The 16,516-nt window shown below is 32.9% G+C and overlaps 4 protein-coding genes across 4 annotated transcripts; 1 reads left to right on the top strand and 3 right to left on the bottom strand.

Annotated features, from left to right (window-relative positions):
* Positions 1-361: 361 nt before the first annotated feature.
* Positions 362-3,455, bottom strand: LOC146934891 (B3 domain-containing protein LOC_Os12g40080-like). Its single transcript, XM_085750146.1, has 6 exons — positions 3,269-3,455; positions 2,557-2,946; positions 2,216-2,461; positions 1,989-2,093; positions 1,110-1,568; positions 362-1,019 (listed from the first exon to the last, which is right to left on the bottom strand). Exons 1-6 carry the CDS (start codon positions 3,377-3,379, stop codon positions 759-761), a joined length of 1,572 nt encoding a protein of 523 aa, XP_085606272.1. The 5' UTR covers positions 3,380-3,455; the 3' UTR covers positions 362-758.
* A 2,611-nt stretch (positions 3,456-6,066) lies between these two features.
* On the bottom strand, positions 6,067-8,087 carry LOC146934892 (B3 domain-containing transcription factor VRN1-like). The gene is made up of 3 exons (XM_085750140.1): positions 7,985-8,087; positions 7,184-7,642; positions 6,067-7,094 (listed from the first exon to the last, which is right to left on the bottom strand). The coding sequence occupies exons 1-3, from the start codon at positions 8,075-8,077 to the stop codon at positions 6,834-6,836; spliced, it is 813 nt and encodes a 270-aa protein (XP_085606266.1). The 5' UTR covers positions 8,078-8,087; the 3' UTR covers positions 6,067-6,833.
* Positions 8,088-8,145: 58 nt separating this feature from the next.
* LOC146934893 (B3 domain-containing transcription factor VRN1-like) lies at positions 8,146-9,947 on the bottom strand. Its single transcript, XM_085757508.1, has 3 exons — positions 9,673-9,947; positions 8,548-8,940; positions 8,146-8,460 (listed from the first exon to the last, which is right to left on the bottom strand). Exons 1-3 carry the CDS (start codon positions 9,781-9,783, stop codon positions 8,146-8,148), a joined length of 819 nt encoding a protein of 272 aa, XP_085613634.1. The 5' UTR covers positions 9,784-9,947.
* Positions 9,948-12,049: 2,102 nt separating this feature from the next.
* On the top strand, positions 12,050-15,324 carry LOC146934894 (putative B3 domain-containing protein Os04g0346900). Its single transcript, XM_085750144.1, has 6 exons — positions 12,050-12,233; positions 12,983-13,375; positions 13,473-13,718; positions 13,847-13,951; positions 14,212-14,670; positions 14,760-15,324. Exons 1-6 carry the CDS (start codon positions 12,123-12,125, stop codon positions 15,030-15,032), a joined length of 1,587 nt encoding a protein of 528 aa, XP_085606270.1. The 5' UTR covers positions 12,050-12,122; the 3' UTR covers positions 15,033-15,324.
* The last annotated feature ends 1,192 nt before the right edge of the window (positions 15,325-16,516 follow it).

Here is a 16,516-nt window from a genome sequence, read left to right on the forward strand (position 1 = left end):
AAAAAAACTATCAACTAACTTACTTAGTTTTACAAAACAAAGCCTAAGAGAGTGTATAAACTAACGAATCAATTAACATAAGATATTGGAGCCATAATCAACATGGACAAAACTTACAAAAGTATTCTATATACATATACTGTTATCTTATTATCTATGGCCTTTATTTTAAACTATCTTATTTCAATTACTAACCTTAACAACATCCTACAATTTCATTATCAATTTACTTCAGGTTTTCACTTTTTTAACAATGTCTCAAGTGACAACAAAATAGATATGATAGATGTCAGATTTTCAATGGCAACTTCCCCAAAACATAGCTCAAGTGGCTGAAGTAGAACACTTGAAAGATCATCCAAAGGTTGAACCCACTACTAATATATCATATTAACAACTAATATTTGTTTGTAATTATTTCCACCATAACTGTTAACTCAGCTTAGCAGAATACTGATTCAACTAGAATGTCTCATCTATTTGAATCCCCACAGGTTTGGTTAAGGACGGAGAGAGATTAGTCACGGTCACCCTCGGCGGTAAAAACAAAATATTAAACAATAGTCGATTCTCATAAATATGCTTTCTTAACATTCATCCTACAATGCTTCATGATCCAAAAAGCAAAAACATAATATTAAAACAATCAAACAAAACATACACAAGTGCGGAAGTGCCTGTTACTAGTTGGTACCAAAACCACGCATAGATTTCAACATCACGCCTCATTCATCACAACTGAAAGGATGCACATGTCGTTAGTCAAGATAGTCAACTGCACGAAACATTGTGACTTCTAGCACAACCGGCTTCTTCTTGATGAGCTCATACACACAATAATCTCCATGTGACAGATTGTTGTCCGTTATAAAATTAGGAAATCCCTTCACTATTCGCATAGACGATGATCTGACGGTATTCGGCATGCAAAACACTTCCCACTGTTTTCCATCAGAATTTTGGAGCTTTGTACGAACATTTGGTTTCAGATACTTCACAGCAAAATCACAAGGAACATACTGCACAATGGATGAGATCAATTTAGTGGAAACATAAATAAATAACTCAACATTTACTTTAAACCAAAAGATATAAAGTAAAATCCTCACCGCATATTTCGTCTTGGCGATTTTTGAACAAAAATAAGGGTTTTTTGGGTTGAATTCATTGGCAGCAACCTCTGCTCTTGTAGAAGCATGTTTAGACACGCTTTTGGCCTTTTTCCCATGACACTCACTTGTTTCAACCTTGGACCTTTTCCTAGGACTAGCACACTTTGTGTTTGGTTCTCCAGTAACACTTGAAGTTTTGAATGGATAACAAATCTCAACAGAAGTCACGTCAAATATAATAACACTAAACTTTGAATTCCCTTTGTATTTGAAAGATAGGTAGCAACCATATCCTAACGAATAGTATTTTGCAAACTCTTGCCATTCGTTGCAAAAGAAAATGTCATTGCCGCGTTTCTTCAATCTCATTTTCCAATCACGACCATCAGGAACTGTAACTGTAGCAACATTCTTGAGTTCGTTCCCAAATCTTGTTATAAACTCATCTGGAATTCTCTGCAGTGATAACAGCTCATTGGTTATACTATAATACCAAACTTCAAAAGGAGGGTAACATGTTTGAGATTTCCCCAATTTGATGTTTTGAAGTAGTTTTTCAAGAGACAAAAATGATTCTAGACACCAATATTTGATTTGGTCACGTCTAAGTGCTCTCAAGTATAATTGTTTTAGCCTAGTTTCAGTTCTAACTTGGAGGTTGTATTTGGACCTTTCGTCTCCAACAATCCAATGACACAGTTTCGAGTCATTAACTTCAAACCAAATCACAGAGACATTGACAAATCCAAAGCTGAATATTTTTAATGCTTTTCTTCTCATCAGTGAATTTTTTTATTCTTATCATCAGGGATTTTTTCTTACTATTTAGCAGAAAGCAAAGAATGACAGCAACTCAAAACAGAAAGGTAAACTTACTATCTCTTTGTCATGAATGGGCGAGGGAAGTATGGCCTTCTTGAAATGTTTGGATTCCTTAACTTCCTTTTCTGTCATTGACTGGGCACACCTTCCCTGTGGAGGCTGCATTGCAATAAGCAATAACTATTATCAATAAAGGCATTAAGCTCACCAACAGTTCAGATATTAAAAGAAAAAACTGTGAAAGAAATTAGAATTGATGAATCTGTGAAACAACGTTTTACCGTGCAAGAAGCAGTAACTTGTAACACCACAACAGGCTTCCTCTTGATCAGCTCAAAGTTGTAAAAAACTTCCTTTGATAGATTGTTTTCCCTTCCAAATCTATAGAATCCACTCGTAATTCGCATTGCTGATTTTCTTGGTCTATCCAATACACCAGAAACTTCCCACTGCTTTCCTTGATAATTTTGGAGCATGAACGGAACATATGGCTTCAGATGCTCCTTAGCAAATTCACCAGGAACATACTACACAATGGAGGAGCAATCAATTTAAGCCGCAACATATAAATGTAACTCAAGCATTTACTACAAAACCAAATACTATAAAGTAAAATCCTCACTGCATAGCAGCCAAAGGCTTTGGAACGAAAAGAAGTGTTTTTTGGGTTGATTCCATTGGCAGCATCCTTTGATCTTTCTGAAGCAGAGCTCAGACAGTTTATGTTTGGTTCTCCATTAGTCCTCCGAGTTTGGAATGGATAAGAAATCTCAACAGAAGTTGTATCGTATATAACAACATTGAACTTTGAATTCCCTTCATATTTGAAATCTAAATAACAACCATAATAAATAGAATAGTATTCTACAAACTGTTGCCAATTGTTGCTAAGGAAAACATGTTCGCCACATTTCTTCAGTCCCAATTCCCATTCACGACCATCAGGAACAGTAATGGTAGCAACATTCTTGAGTTCGTTTCCAAATCTTTTTATAAACTCATTTGGAATTTGCTGCAGTGTTAACAGCTAATCAGTTATACTACTATTTAAGTAACTACACTCGTATAGAGCTTCAGCTAAGTACATGTTTGGACTAATTTGTGTATGGATACATAAAAATAAGATTCAAAATCATATTTTACAAACTTAGAACCAAACATAACAACAACCAACAACAACAATAAGAAATAACAGCAGCAACAATATTTGATTTACAGGAGAGGTTTAAACTTGCAGCATTATTTCCTCAAAGTTAAAAGAGTTATACAAATTTTGAATATTCATCTATAATAAGAGTTTAGTATTCAAGAGAGAGATAGAAAATGAAACATACTATTTCTTTTGTGTGATCTGGAGGGGGAAGTATGGCTTTCATAAAATGTTTGGAGTCTTTCTCCGGTGCCGGTGACGGTGTCGGAACACATCTTCTCCGGCGAGTCTTCATTGTTTCTATGTATGTTGCAAATAATAATAATAATGATAACTCAAATGCAATGTGTTCAAACTAAGTTTAGTACTACTTCTCTTCTTGACAGTATTATAATAAATAACAATGAAGTAATGAATGTGACATTGATGTGACCATATATAAACTAAACTATGATTCAGAAGTTAGAGAAAGAAACAGAGACAAAAATGTGATATTAGAAGTAAAAAAAGTAGAGGAAAGTAAATGTGTATCACAAAAATAGAAAGAAACGAAACTGAGTATAAAAAGGAGGGAAGGAGTTATCAGAAATATATATAATTTAATAACTGATGAACTATATTCTTAATTTAATCGGTAGTCTAATGCTCTTATCCCAAACATAATATTTAATGATTAGTTTGTATTTTTTTTTTGTTTTTTTTTTGTTAAATAGTAGATGGTTAGAAATTGATGAATAAATGTGAAATTTGGAGTTTGAATTTTGGTTTCTACGTTGCGCAATATCTCTATTAATTGAATTATTTTTATATGGAGTTTTAGGTGGAGAGATGACTCGTATACATTATGTATATGTTGCGTCTCGCTCTCTTGTATTTGAACCGTTGTTTCTCCTGTCGCTCCAGAGACTCCCTAACAAATGGTATCAAAGCCCTGATTCGACTTGGTCAGAGAGCGTGAATGGATTGTTATGGGAGGATGAACTCACACTTATGGAGGAGATTGTTGTTGGATTTCGAGTTTGAGTGGTTAACTCCCACATCATATATGAATGAGTAAAATGTTGAATTAATAATAGAGGTGACTCGTATACCTAATGTCTTTATGTTTTAGGCAGATGTCTTTCAAAAAAAATAAATATATATTTTAGGCGGAGATGTGGCGTCTCCCTCTCTTGTGGCTTTTGAATCGGTATTTCTCTTGTCGTCCCCCGAACTTCCCCAACAATACTCACATCAAAATTTTGACGTGTGTAATAAAATTAGTAGCAACCAAACCAAAGTGATCATGACGTTGCATATATTATGCATTGTCCTTACCAACTGAGCTAAGCTCACTATACCTCATGTTGTCTTGCAAAATCCTATCAATTGAATAATTTTTTTTTGTCTATTAACCTGGTGGCTAAAAGTCACTTTTTAAAGTGAACAAGTAAGGTGTTGGGGTTCCGTGAGCTTAGCTCAGTTGGTAGAGATATTACATTTTATATGCAGAGGCCAGGGTTCGAACTCTGGACACTCCACTTCTCCACAATTAAATTGTGTGAGCTCTAGCCACTAGGCTACTTGACAAAAAAAAAGTAGGGTGTTGGGGTTTAAACCTCGGCCCCTGTATATAATAATGATTATCCCTGCCAGTTGAGTTATGCTCACGAGTATCTATCCATAGAATATTAATCCAATCCAAATATATACAGTTTCTAATAAATTTGTGTATGGATACACGCTAATAAATTAGAAGGTTCAAATCTCATATATATCGAGAGTCCAAGTTTAGCATGTTCCTCTATCTTGTTTCCTGTGCTTTTGCTGCAGGATGTTTTAAGGGTTGGTTTACGTTGTAGAGTGTTAGAGTGAAGTTTTTGTTATTTTTTTTGTGGTCGGGGTTTGAACTCCTGACCTTGCATATATTATGCATTGTTCTTACCAACTGAGCTAAGCTTACGAGGACATAGTGAAGTTTTTGCTTGTTGGACCTTTGCCCCTCTTCAAAATAAATAAAAAAAGTACAAAGTCAAATGCATTTGTCCATTAATGAGACTAATTTGAAAATTTAAATTATTGTTAAGATCTAATATATACATGGTAGGTAACTCTAAGACTATTTATGAGCTAACCACTGAATTTAGTGTTACAAATATTATTTTTTTAACTAAAATGTGTGTCATTTCTACATATATCTATCTCTTTTATAATGGGGAATGACACATGCATAATCTATATAATTTCTTTTTTTTTTTAATAGGACACATTCGATGCTTTTTTTTGTTGACACAATGGTAGTGGATATGTTTGATCTCCATATTTTTGTTGATGAAAAAAAAAGTTTAAGTGAATTATGTTTTGGGGCCTCTCAAGGACATATCTAAAGACTTAGAGAGCATCGATAGAAGTTCTCCCATCGACAATGAAAATTGAACTCACATTTTTATGGAGTATGAGTCAATTCCTTAACAATTGAATCAATCTCCATTGATATTTAATCTTCTCATCCTTCTTAATTTTCAATCACCTTATATAAATAATAAGTAAGAAAGTAACAGCTATGTTTAAACTTTAAATTATTTCAAAAGAATATACTAATAATGTTTAAAATAAACCATATCAAGCCTTACTAATTGTTTTCCACCGCCCACAATTGACACATATTGGCAACAACCTATTAACTCAGAGACACTTCCATCACCACAGCCAATCTCATCCCCAACCATGTAGAAGGTCTGTTAGAACAAATAGACTGCTTGTGCAATGTTCATTAAGCATTAGTGAATGCATTCTTGAATGATGATTAATTTGTTTGTGGAAGGATGCATAAATATATATACCTTTGGGTTGGAGAATTTGGTTTGTAAAGTAAAAAATAACTTCTGTTATGGTCTTGAGCAATTTTTCAATCACTGTAGTGACTATATATGTTCTCCAAGTTAGTTTAATCCATAAATGACTTTTCTCTCTTGGCCATGGTATCAAGTTATACATAGTCCATTTAACAGGCTTGTGTAGATGACATAATTATAGCTAGTCCTAATCCATTTGTGATTATGAAGGACACAAAAATGTTCAATCATACTGTCAAATTAAATGTCCCAATACTTTATGGAATTGGAAATTGCAAAGTCCAACAATGACATTGTACATTTTGCCCGGCAAAAGTATATTCTATTGTCATTTGAAGACAGTGAACAATTTGAAGATGCCTGCCAATATAGAATGCTACATGTCATGTTGATGAAACTTCTGATTCTGTTGTCAACAGACTCAACCATTTCATGTAGTACCTAAATTCTACACTCACAACTTATGTATGCCAATTAAGGTGAAATTTGTGTCACCCTATTGTAGCTCAAACTTTAATAGAGTCAGAATGCAGCAATTTTCCCACTATGGTATTCTATGATAATAGTCCAGCAATGGAACCTAATCTAGCATCCAATCAAATATCGTAACACATCGGACATTGATTGCAACTTCATCAGGCAACATGTAAAATTAGGATTCCATTATAATTTCACATATAAGTTTGAAGACATGTCTAGTCCAACAATTCATCAAGCTGCTGGTAAGGTTCTAATCTTCTACATTGCATCATGTTCCAAAAGCCAAAAACATCCCATTAAAGCAATACAAAGGAAAATACATAAGAGCCTATTACTGGTTGATGCAATCCAGGTAAATTATCAAATATCAAAGCAAGATATAGCATGCAACATTATGTCTCGTTCATCATCACAATAGAGAGAATACATAAGCTGTTATTTGCTGTAGTCAACCGCACGAAACATTGTGACTTTTAGCACAACCGGCTTCTCCTTGATCAACTCAAATACACAATAATCTCCATGTGTCAGATGGTTGTCCTTTAGAAATTTCGAAAATCCCCTTGTTATTTGCATTGAGAATGAATTGGGATTATAGAATTTACAACGAACTTTCCACAGCTTTCCTTGAGAATTTTGGAGTGCGATTGGAACATTTGGCATTAGATACTTTTTAGCAAATTTAGAAGTAACATTCTGCACAATAGATGAGAGATCAATTTAAGTGACAACAAAAATAACTCAACATTTACTTTAAGCCAAAAACTACAAAGTAAAATTCTCACCACAAGATTTCGCTTAGAAATTTTTGAAGAAAAGTAAGGGTTTTTTGGATTGAATTCATTGGCAGCATCCTCTGCACTTTTAAAGGCATGTTCAAACATGATTTTGAGCTTTTTCCCTTGACTGCCACTTGTTTCAACCCTGGAACTTTTCATAGAAGTAGGACACTGTGTGTTTGTTTCTCCATTAGTACTTAGATTTTTGAGTGGATAGCAAATCTCAACCGAAGTTACATCAAATATAATAACACTAAACTTTGAATTCCCTTCATATTTGAAAGACAGAAAGCAACCATATCCTAACGAATAGTAATTTGCAAACTCCTGCCATTCGTTGTAAAAGAAAATGTCATTGTCGCGTTTCTTCAATCTCATTTTCCAATCACGACCATCGGGAACTGTAATTGTAGCAACATTCTTGAGTTCGTTCCCAAATCTTGTTATGAACTCATCCGGAATTCTCTGCAGTGATAACAGCTCATCTGTTATACTATAATACGGAACTTCAAAAGGAGGGTAACATGTTTGAGGTTTCCCTAATTTGATGTTTAAAGGTAGTTTTTCAAGGGAAAAAAATGATTCTAGACACATACATTTGATTTGGACATGTTCGAGTGTTCTCAAGTAGAATTGTTTTTGCCTAGATTCAGTTCTAAATTGAAAGGTAGTATTTGGAAATTTTGTCTTTAACAATCTAAAGTCACAGTTTTGAGTTATTAACTTCAAACCAAATCACATATGCTTTTTTACTATTTAGCTGAAAGCAAAAAATGACAGTAACTCACAACAGAAAGGGAAACTTACTATCTCTTTGTCATGAATGGGCGAGGGAAGTATGGCCTTCTTAAAATGTTTCGATTCCCTTACTTCCTTTTCTGTCATTGACTGGGCAGACATTCCCCGTGGAGGCTGCATTGCAATAAGCAATAACTATTATCACTTTATGCATTAAGTTCACCAACGGTTCAGACACTAAAAGAAAAAACTTTGAAAGAAATTAGAATTGATGAATAAACAAATGTCGAAGATTTTTTAACCGTGCAAATCGCTGTAACAAGTAGTACAACAGGCTTCCTCTTGATCAGCTCAAACACATATTTAACTCCCTTTAATAGATTGTTTTCCCTTGCAAATTTACCAAATCCACCCGTTATTCGCATGTGTGATCTTCCTTTTTCATGCAATACACAATAAACTTCCCACTGCTTTCCTTGTGAATTTTGGAGCTTGAACGGAACCTTTAGGGTCAGATACTTTTCAGCAAAACTAGAAGGAACATACTGCACAATGGAGGAGAGGTCAATTCAAATGGCACCATAAATATAAATCATACCGTAACTTTAAAAACCAGAAAGTAAAATCCTTACTGCATAAAAGCCCCTGACGGATTTTGATCGAAAATAAGGGTTTTTTGGGTTGAATTCACTGGCAGCACATTTTGCTCTTCTGGAAGCAGAGTTAGGACCCTTTATGTTTTTCTCACCATTAGTACTTGAAGTTTTGAATGGATAAGAAATCTCAACAGAAGTTGTATCATATATAACAACATTAAACTTTGAATACCCTTCATACTTGAAATCTAAATAACAACCATAATAAATAGAATAGTATTCTACAAACTGTTGCCAATTGTTGCTAAGGAAAACATGTTCGCCACATTTCTTCAGTCCCATTTCCCATTCACGACCATCGGGAACAGTAATCTTAGCAACATTCTTGAGTTCGTTCCCATATCTTTTTATAAACTCGTCTGGAATTCGCTGCAGTGTTAACAGCTCATCAGTTATACTACTATAGGATCAATCAAACTTCAAAAGAGGGGTGACACATTTATGAGAATTCTACAGTTTAAGTAACTACCCTCATTCAGAGTCTCAGTTAAGTACATGTTTGGAATCATTGTTGTGGGAGGCAAAAGTGATTTCAGATACGAAATTGATTGACACGTTTAGGCAGCATTGCTTTTGACTATAGAATAGATTCTAACTTGTTGCCGTGACTCAAAGTTTTCCGCCATCAAACATGATTTTTATGCTCAAATTTATTATTTAAATCACTATGAAGCAAATATAAGTCACTTTCGACTCAACTCACTCTTAGTCTGTGTTAAGATTTATTAGCAAAAATCACGCGACGATGAGAATCTCCAATTTCTAGCTTTATCTATAAAATCACTCACATTGACATGTCTTGAGAAATGAAAATGTTGAACTCACAGACTCAATCAATCAAAGATTCAAAATCATATTTTACAAACTTAGAACCAAACATAAAAACAACTAACAACAATAATAAGAAATAACAGCAGCAACAATATTTGATTTACATGAAGCATAAAATTATAAAAGCAAGGTACTACACACAGTTTAGTTTACAGGAGAGGTTTAAACTTGCAGCATTATATCCTCAAAGTTAAAGAGTTATACAAATTTTGAATATTCATCTATAATAAGAGTTTAGTATTCAAGAGAGAGATAGAAAATGAAACATACTATTTCTTTTGTGTGATCTGGAGGGGGAAGTATGCATTTCATAAAATGTTTTGAATCTTTCTCCGGTGCTGGTGACGGTGTCGGAACACATCTTCTCCGGCGAGTCTTCATTGTTTTGTTTGTTGCAAATAATAATGATAACTCAAATGCAATGTGTTCAAACTAAGTTTAGTTGTACTTCTCTTCTTGACAGTATTATAAATAACAATGAAGTAATCAATGTGACACTGATGTGACCATATATAAACTATGATTCAGAAGTTAGAGAAAGCAAAGGCATAGAAAAAAGTGAATGAAACAGAGACAAAAATGTGAAAGAAAGTAGTAAATGTGTATCACCAAAATAGAAACAAAAGAAACCAAACGAAACCAGTATAAAAAGGAGGGAAGAAGAAAAAGGAGTTATCAGAAATATATATAATAGTATCTTTTTTTTGTTGGCAGGGTTCGAACCTCAAGCCTGCATATATTATGCTTTGTCCTATCAACTGAGCTAAGCTTACGAGGACAATAAATATAATAATAATAATTGATCAATAAAAACGTTAAACTATCTTCTCAATTTTTAAAAATAACGCTTTTAGTAAAACTATAAAAAATTAACATTATCTCTTTTGTAGTTTTTAAAATCATTTTCAAATGTTACGTGAGCTTAGCTCAGTTGGTAAGTACAATGCTTAATTGCTTAATATATATATGCAAGGTCCGGGGTTCGAACCCCGGACACTACCACAAAAATGAACCCCGGACACTAAGGTCCGGGGTTCGAACCCCGGACACTACCACAAAAATGAACCCCGGACACTACCACAAAAATCACTTTCAAATGTTTATTTTTTAACTTATTTTTTCTTTCAAATGTTTATTTCTTAACTTATTTTTTCTTTCAAATGTTTATTTTTTAAATCTCTTTAGTAAGAATTTCACTAGTCATTAAAACCATATTCGGTTCGGGGGATTAGGGCCAGCTATAAAGGAACAATAAAATGTTCTTAAAACAAATATATTTTTTAACTTATTTTTTCTTTCAAATGTTTATTTTTTAAATCTCTTTGGTAAGAATTTCACTAGTCATTAAAACCATATCCGGTTCGGGGGATTAGGGCCAACTATAAAGGAACAATAAAATGTTCTTAAAACAAATATATTAAATTTAAGGATAAAAATGTTTTTAGATTATAATTTTTTAGGTTCAGTCCTTACAAAAAATTTATTCAATTTTTATCTCGATTTTTTGAAATTTTACAAAAAAAAAAGAGTGTTTTTAGTCTTGTATTTAATCTCTAACAAACAATTAAGGACTAAAATCAAACAACATCTTAGAAACTTAACTTAAAAATCGAAAGTGTTGTTGATAAAAAAAACAAATTTAATCCGAAAATTAATCAATACAAGAAAAAAAATCTCAATAATTTTTACATATATGAAATGTAAATTAAAGCAACAACAAAGGATAAAAATTGACAATAACTATTTAAAAAATTTGGGTAAAATGCATTTCAAGGAGCCAATTTTATCTATAATTGACCGTTACTAAAGAGATTAACGATGTCTTTTCCAATGTTAACAAATAGGTTATTTGCAAGAAACTCAATCTCCATTTAATTTGTTTATGTCTATTGTCTTAATACCGTTGAAAAAGTTTTCTCTATACCTGTTATTAAGATCGAAAGTATCAAACCAATATAAATAAATCTATTAAGCATGTAATAATATTTTTACTTTCTAATTTATACCAATTTTCGACAAATGATTTTGTTTGGGATAGCTCAATGTTTATTATTTGGAGTAGCCAGATATAAATTTATACCAACCAATTGAAGAATAATATATTTTTTGGGGTAGTCAAGGCTACCCCTTGTCAATGAGAGGCTAGGCCCATGTACGCGAGTCTTTAAAAGGGCTAAATTACACTAGGACTCCTTTAAGTTTGAGGTTTGTAATAGATTAGTTTTAAGTTATTTTGGTCACACATAAGTCCTTTAAGTTTGAGGTTTGTAACATATTGATCATTTAAGTTATTTTGGTCATATATATAAGTCTTTTAAGTTTGTAAACATTCCCGATTTAGTCATTATGTTAACCAAACATTACAAAAACGATGATGTGGTAGAAGCACTAAATCAGAAACATTTACAAACTTTAAAAAGATTTATGTGTGATCAAAATAACTTAAATTACAAACCTTAAACTTAAAAGAACCCGGTGTATTTTGGTAATAAAATTAAGTACCCCTTAAATAAAATTTCCTTGAATAAGATACCTCCAATTTTCTTGTTTCTATTTTGGTGATAACTCAGTTCCTTTGGTAACGTCAGGGTCACATTGATCGCTTGATTATTGTTTATTATAATGTTGTGAACTGATGCTAACTAAATGCATAACGTAAAGTAAACTTAGTTTAAACATATTGCATTTGACTTAACATTATTACCTTCAACAAAGAAACAATGAAGACTCACCGGCAAAGATGTGTTCCGTCGCCGTCACCGGCACCGGAGAAAGATTCCAAACATTTTATGAAAGCCATACTTCCTCCTCCAGATCATACAAAAGAAATAGTATGTTTCATTTTCTATCTCTCTTTTTTGATATTATATCACTCTAACTCTGAAACTTTGAGGAATATATAATGCTGATACTACTTATTTTGGAAATATTTGTGTGTAGCTAGTCCTATTGTTTTATATTTATTTTTATGCTTCATGTAAATCAAATAGTATTATTATTATTATTGTTATTTGTTATTAATTATTAGTGTATGTTTGGTAATAATGTTGTAAAATTTTATTTTGAATCTCTGATTGATTGAGTATGTGTTATGTGTTTTGGATTAATGGAGACCTTATCATTTTCATATCTCAAGACATGTCATTCTCATTTTATAAACCTACAAATTGGAGCCTCTCCGCGGACTCGTCATCACAACATGATTGTTGCTAACACTGAAAGTGACTTATATCTGATTAGATTTTCTAAATAAAGATATCAACGATAAATTTGAGCATACAGATCATGTTTGGATGCAAAAAACTTCGAGTCAGGGCTACAAGTTAGGATATATTCTTCGAGTCGGGGCAACAGGTTTAGGATATATTCTAGGGTCAAAAGCAATGCTACCCAAATTTGTAAATAATTTGTGTCCAAAATCAATGTTGCCTCCCACAAAAATTAGTTCAAACATGTACTTAGCTGAAGTTCTATTTGAGAGTAGTTACTTAAATTGTAGAATTCTCATAAATGTGTCACCCCTCTTTTGAAGATTGATTGATCCTAAAGTAGTAAAACTGATGAACTGTTAACACTGCAGCAAATTCCAGATGAGTTTATAAATAGATTTGGGAATGAACTCAAGAATGTTGCTATCATTTTTGTTCCTGATGGTCGTGAATGGGAAATGGGACTGACGAAATGTGGCGAGCACGTTTTCCTTAGCAACAATTGGCAACAGTTTGCAGAATACTATTCCATCAGTTACGGTTGTTTTTTAGATTTCAAGTATGAAGGGAATTCAAAGTTTGATGTTGTTATATATGATACAACTTCTGTTGAGATTTCTTATCCATTCAAAACTCCAAGTACTAATGGAGATCAAAGCATAAAGGGTCCTAACTCTGATCCCAAAAGAGTGAATTGTGCTGCCAGTGAATTCAACCCAAAAAACCCTTATTTTCATTCAAAATCCGTCAAGGGCATTTTTGCGGTGAGGATTTCACTTTCTAGTTTTTTGGTTTTTAAAGTTAATGTTTGAGTTATATACTTACGGTGTTGTTTGAATTGACCTCTCCTTCATTCTGTAGTACGTTCCTTCTGGTTTTGCTAAAAAGTATTTGATGCTAATGGTTCCGTTCATGCTCCAAAACTCTCAAGGAAAGCAGTGGGAAGTTTATTGTATTTCGAATACAAAAGGAAACTCATCAATGCGAATAACGAGTGGATTCAGTAAATTTGCAAGGGAAAACAATCTATTAGAGGGAGTTACATATGTGTTTGAGCTGATCAAGAGGAAGCCTGTTGTTGTGCTACAAGTTGCAGCAATTTGCACGGTTAAAAAATCATTCACATTTGTTTATTCATCAATTCTAATTTCTTTCACAGTTTTTTCTTTTAATGTCTGAACTGTTGGTGAACTTAATGGATAAAGTGATAATAGTTATTGTTTATTGCAATGCAGCCTCCATGCGGAAGGTGTGCCCAGTCAATGACAGAAAACGAAGTAAGGGAATCGAAACATTTTAAGAAGGCCATACTTCCCTCGCCCATTCAAGACAAAGAGATAGTAAGTTTCCCTTTCTGTTTTGAGTTACTGTTATTCTTTGCTTTCTGCTAAATAGTAAAAAAAAAAATCCCCGATGATAAGAATAAAAAAAATTATACTTGAGAGCACTTAGACGTGTCCAAATCAAATTTAGGTGTCTAGAATCATTTTTGTCTCTTCAAAAACTACTTCAAAACATCAAATTGGGGAAATCTCAAACGTGTTACCCTCCTTTTGAAGTTTGGTATTATAGTATAACCAATAGGCTGTTATCACTGCAGAAAATTCCAGATGAGTTTATAACAAGATTTGGGAACGAACTAAAGAATGTTGCTACAGTTACTGTTCCTGATGGTCGTGATTGGAAAATGAGATTGAAGAAACGCGACAATGACATTTTCTTTTGCAACGAATGGCAAGAGTTTGCAAAATACTATTCGTTAGGATATGGTTGCTACATATCTTTCAAATACGAAGGAAATTCAAAGTTTAGTGTTATTATATTTGATGTAACTTCGGTTGAGATTTGCTATCCACTCAAAACTCTAAGTACCAATGGAGAAACAAACACACAGTGTCCTACTCCTATGAAAAGTTCCAGGGTTGAAACAAGTGGCAGTCAAGTGAAAAAGCTCAAAATCAAGTTTGGACATGCTTTTAAAAGTGCAGAGGTTGCTGCCAATGAATTCAATCCAAAAAACCCTTATTTTTGTTCAAAAATTGCTAAGCGAAATCTTGTGGTGAGAATTTTACTTTGTAGTTTTTGGCTTAAAGTAAAAGTTAAGTTATTTATGTTGTCACTTAAATTGATCACTCATCTATTGTGCAGAATGTTACTGCTAAATTTGCTCAAAAGTATCTAATGCCAAATGTTCCAATCGCACTCCAAAATTCTCAAGGAAAGCATTGGAAAGTTCATTGTATATTGTATAATCCCAAATCATTCTCAATGCAAATAACAATGGGATTTCCGAAATTTGTAAAGGACAACAATCTGACACATGGAGATTATTGTGTGTTTGAGTTGATCAAGGAGAAGCCGGTTGTGCTAAAAGTCACAATGTTTCGTGCGGTTGACTACGGCAAATCCTCTCTACTGTGATGATGAATGAGACATAATGTTGCATGCTATATCTTGTTTTGATATTTGATAATTTACCTGGATTGCATCAACAAGTAATAGGCTCTTATGTATTTTTCTTTGTATTGCTTTAATGGGATGTTTTTGGCTTTTGGAACATGATGCAATGTAGAAGATTAGAACCTTACCAGCAGCTTATGGAATTGTTGGACTAAACATGTCTTCAAACTTATATGTGAAATTATAATGGAATCCTAATTTTACATGTTGCCTGATGAAGTTGCAATCAATGCTAGATTAGGTTCCTTCTAAATTGCTGGATTATTATCATAGAACACCATAGTGGGAAAAATTGAATTTCAAAGGACAAGAAATTGACCTGCATTCTGCCTTTATTAACCTGGAGAACATAAAATAAGTTTTTTTTAGTTTACAAACCAATTTTTACAACTCAAAGGTATATGTATATGTATGTATGCATCCTTCCTCAAACAAATTAATCATCATTCAAGAATGCATTCATTAATGCTTAATGGAGTCATGCATGGACCAATCCCTTGAGCAAAAGAATATACTAATCATGTTTGAAGATATGCTTGCTAACATAGAATGCTACTTAGCTTGTTAATGTAACTTATCATGATTTTCAGGTCTGTCATCACATTTGTTGTCACAAAGCCATTTCATTTACATGACATATTCTCTGCATTGTAGCACCTCAACTCTACACAAGGACAGGGAATTATTTTCGTTGCCCACTCTTCCACTAAACTCACAAGATGTATGTCAATTAGGGCAACTTTTGCATCACCCTTTGAAAATCAATTTCAACCACTAAGTATATATGCTACTTAGATAGAGGAATAGAGCCTAATCTAACATCCCATAAAATTTCTAAACACATTGAACTTAGATTGCAACTTCATCAGGTAACATGTAAAATATAATATTTTCAACCCGTCTAGTAATAATTCCCCTGCTAGTAGGTTTATAATCTTCTACACTGCTTCATGATCCATGTAAATTATTGCTAGTTGGCGCAAATCCATGTAAATTAACAAATACCAACACAACATACACCATGAAATTATTGCTCATTTATGTTTTTCAAATAACTCTTTTAACACTTCATTTTATCTAAAATTGGGTAACAACTAAAAAGTAACAACCTCCTTCAAAAAAAAAAAAAAAAACTAAAAAGTAACAACTACTATAATGGAGGAGTAAGATTGGTCAATAACACAATTAAATTTTTTTGTTACAAAAATCATCATTTATAATAAAAAAATTATTTATTAATTAACTTTTCCCAAACTATCATTTTGGTTAGTCCTTGAAACTGTAATTCATTGTTATATTGATATTTGAATGTATCAAAATTGTAAAATGATTCATATGTATCTCTTTTATTAATCATTTTGATAATCAAATATGTTTTTAGATAGTCAATTTAGTTACCAAATATGTTTTTTATTGTTCAATTTAGTCTATAGTTTTTTTAAGAA

Source organism: Medicago sativa, chromosome 3 (genome assembly GCF_051527215.1).
Source record: "Medicago sativa cultivar Bolivia chromosome 3, Bolivia_mono, whole genome shotgun sequence".
NCBI lineage: Eukaryota > Viridiplantae > Streptophyta > Magnoliopsida > Fabales > Fabaceae > Medicago > Medicago sativa.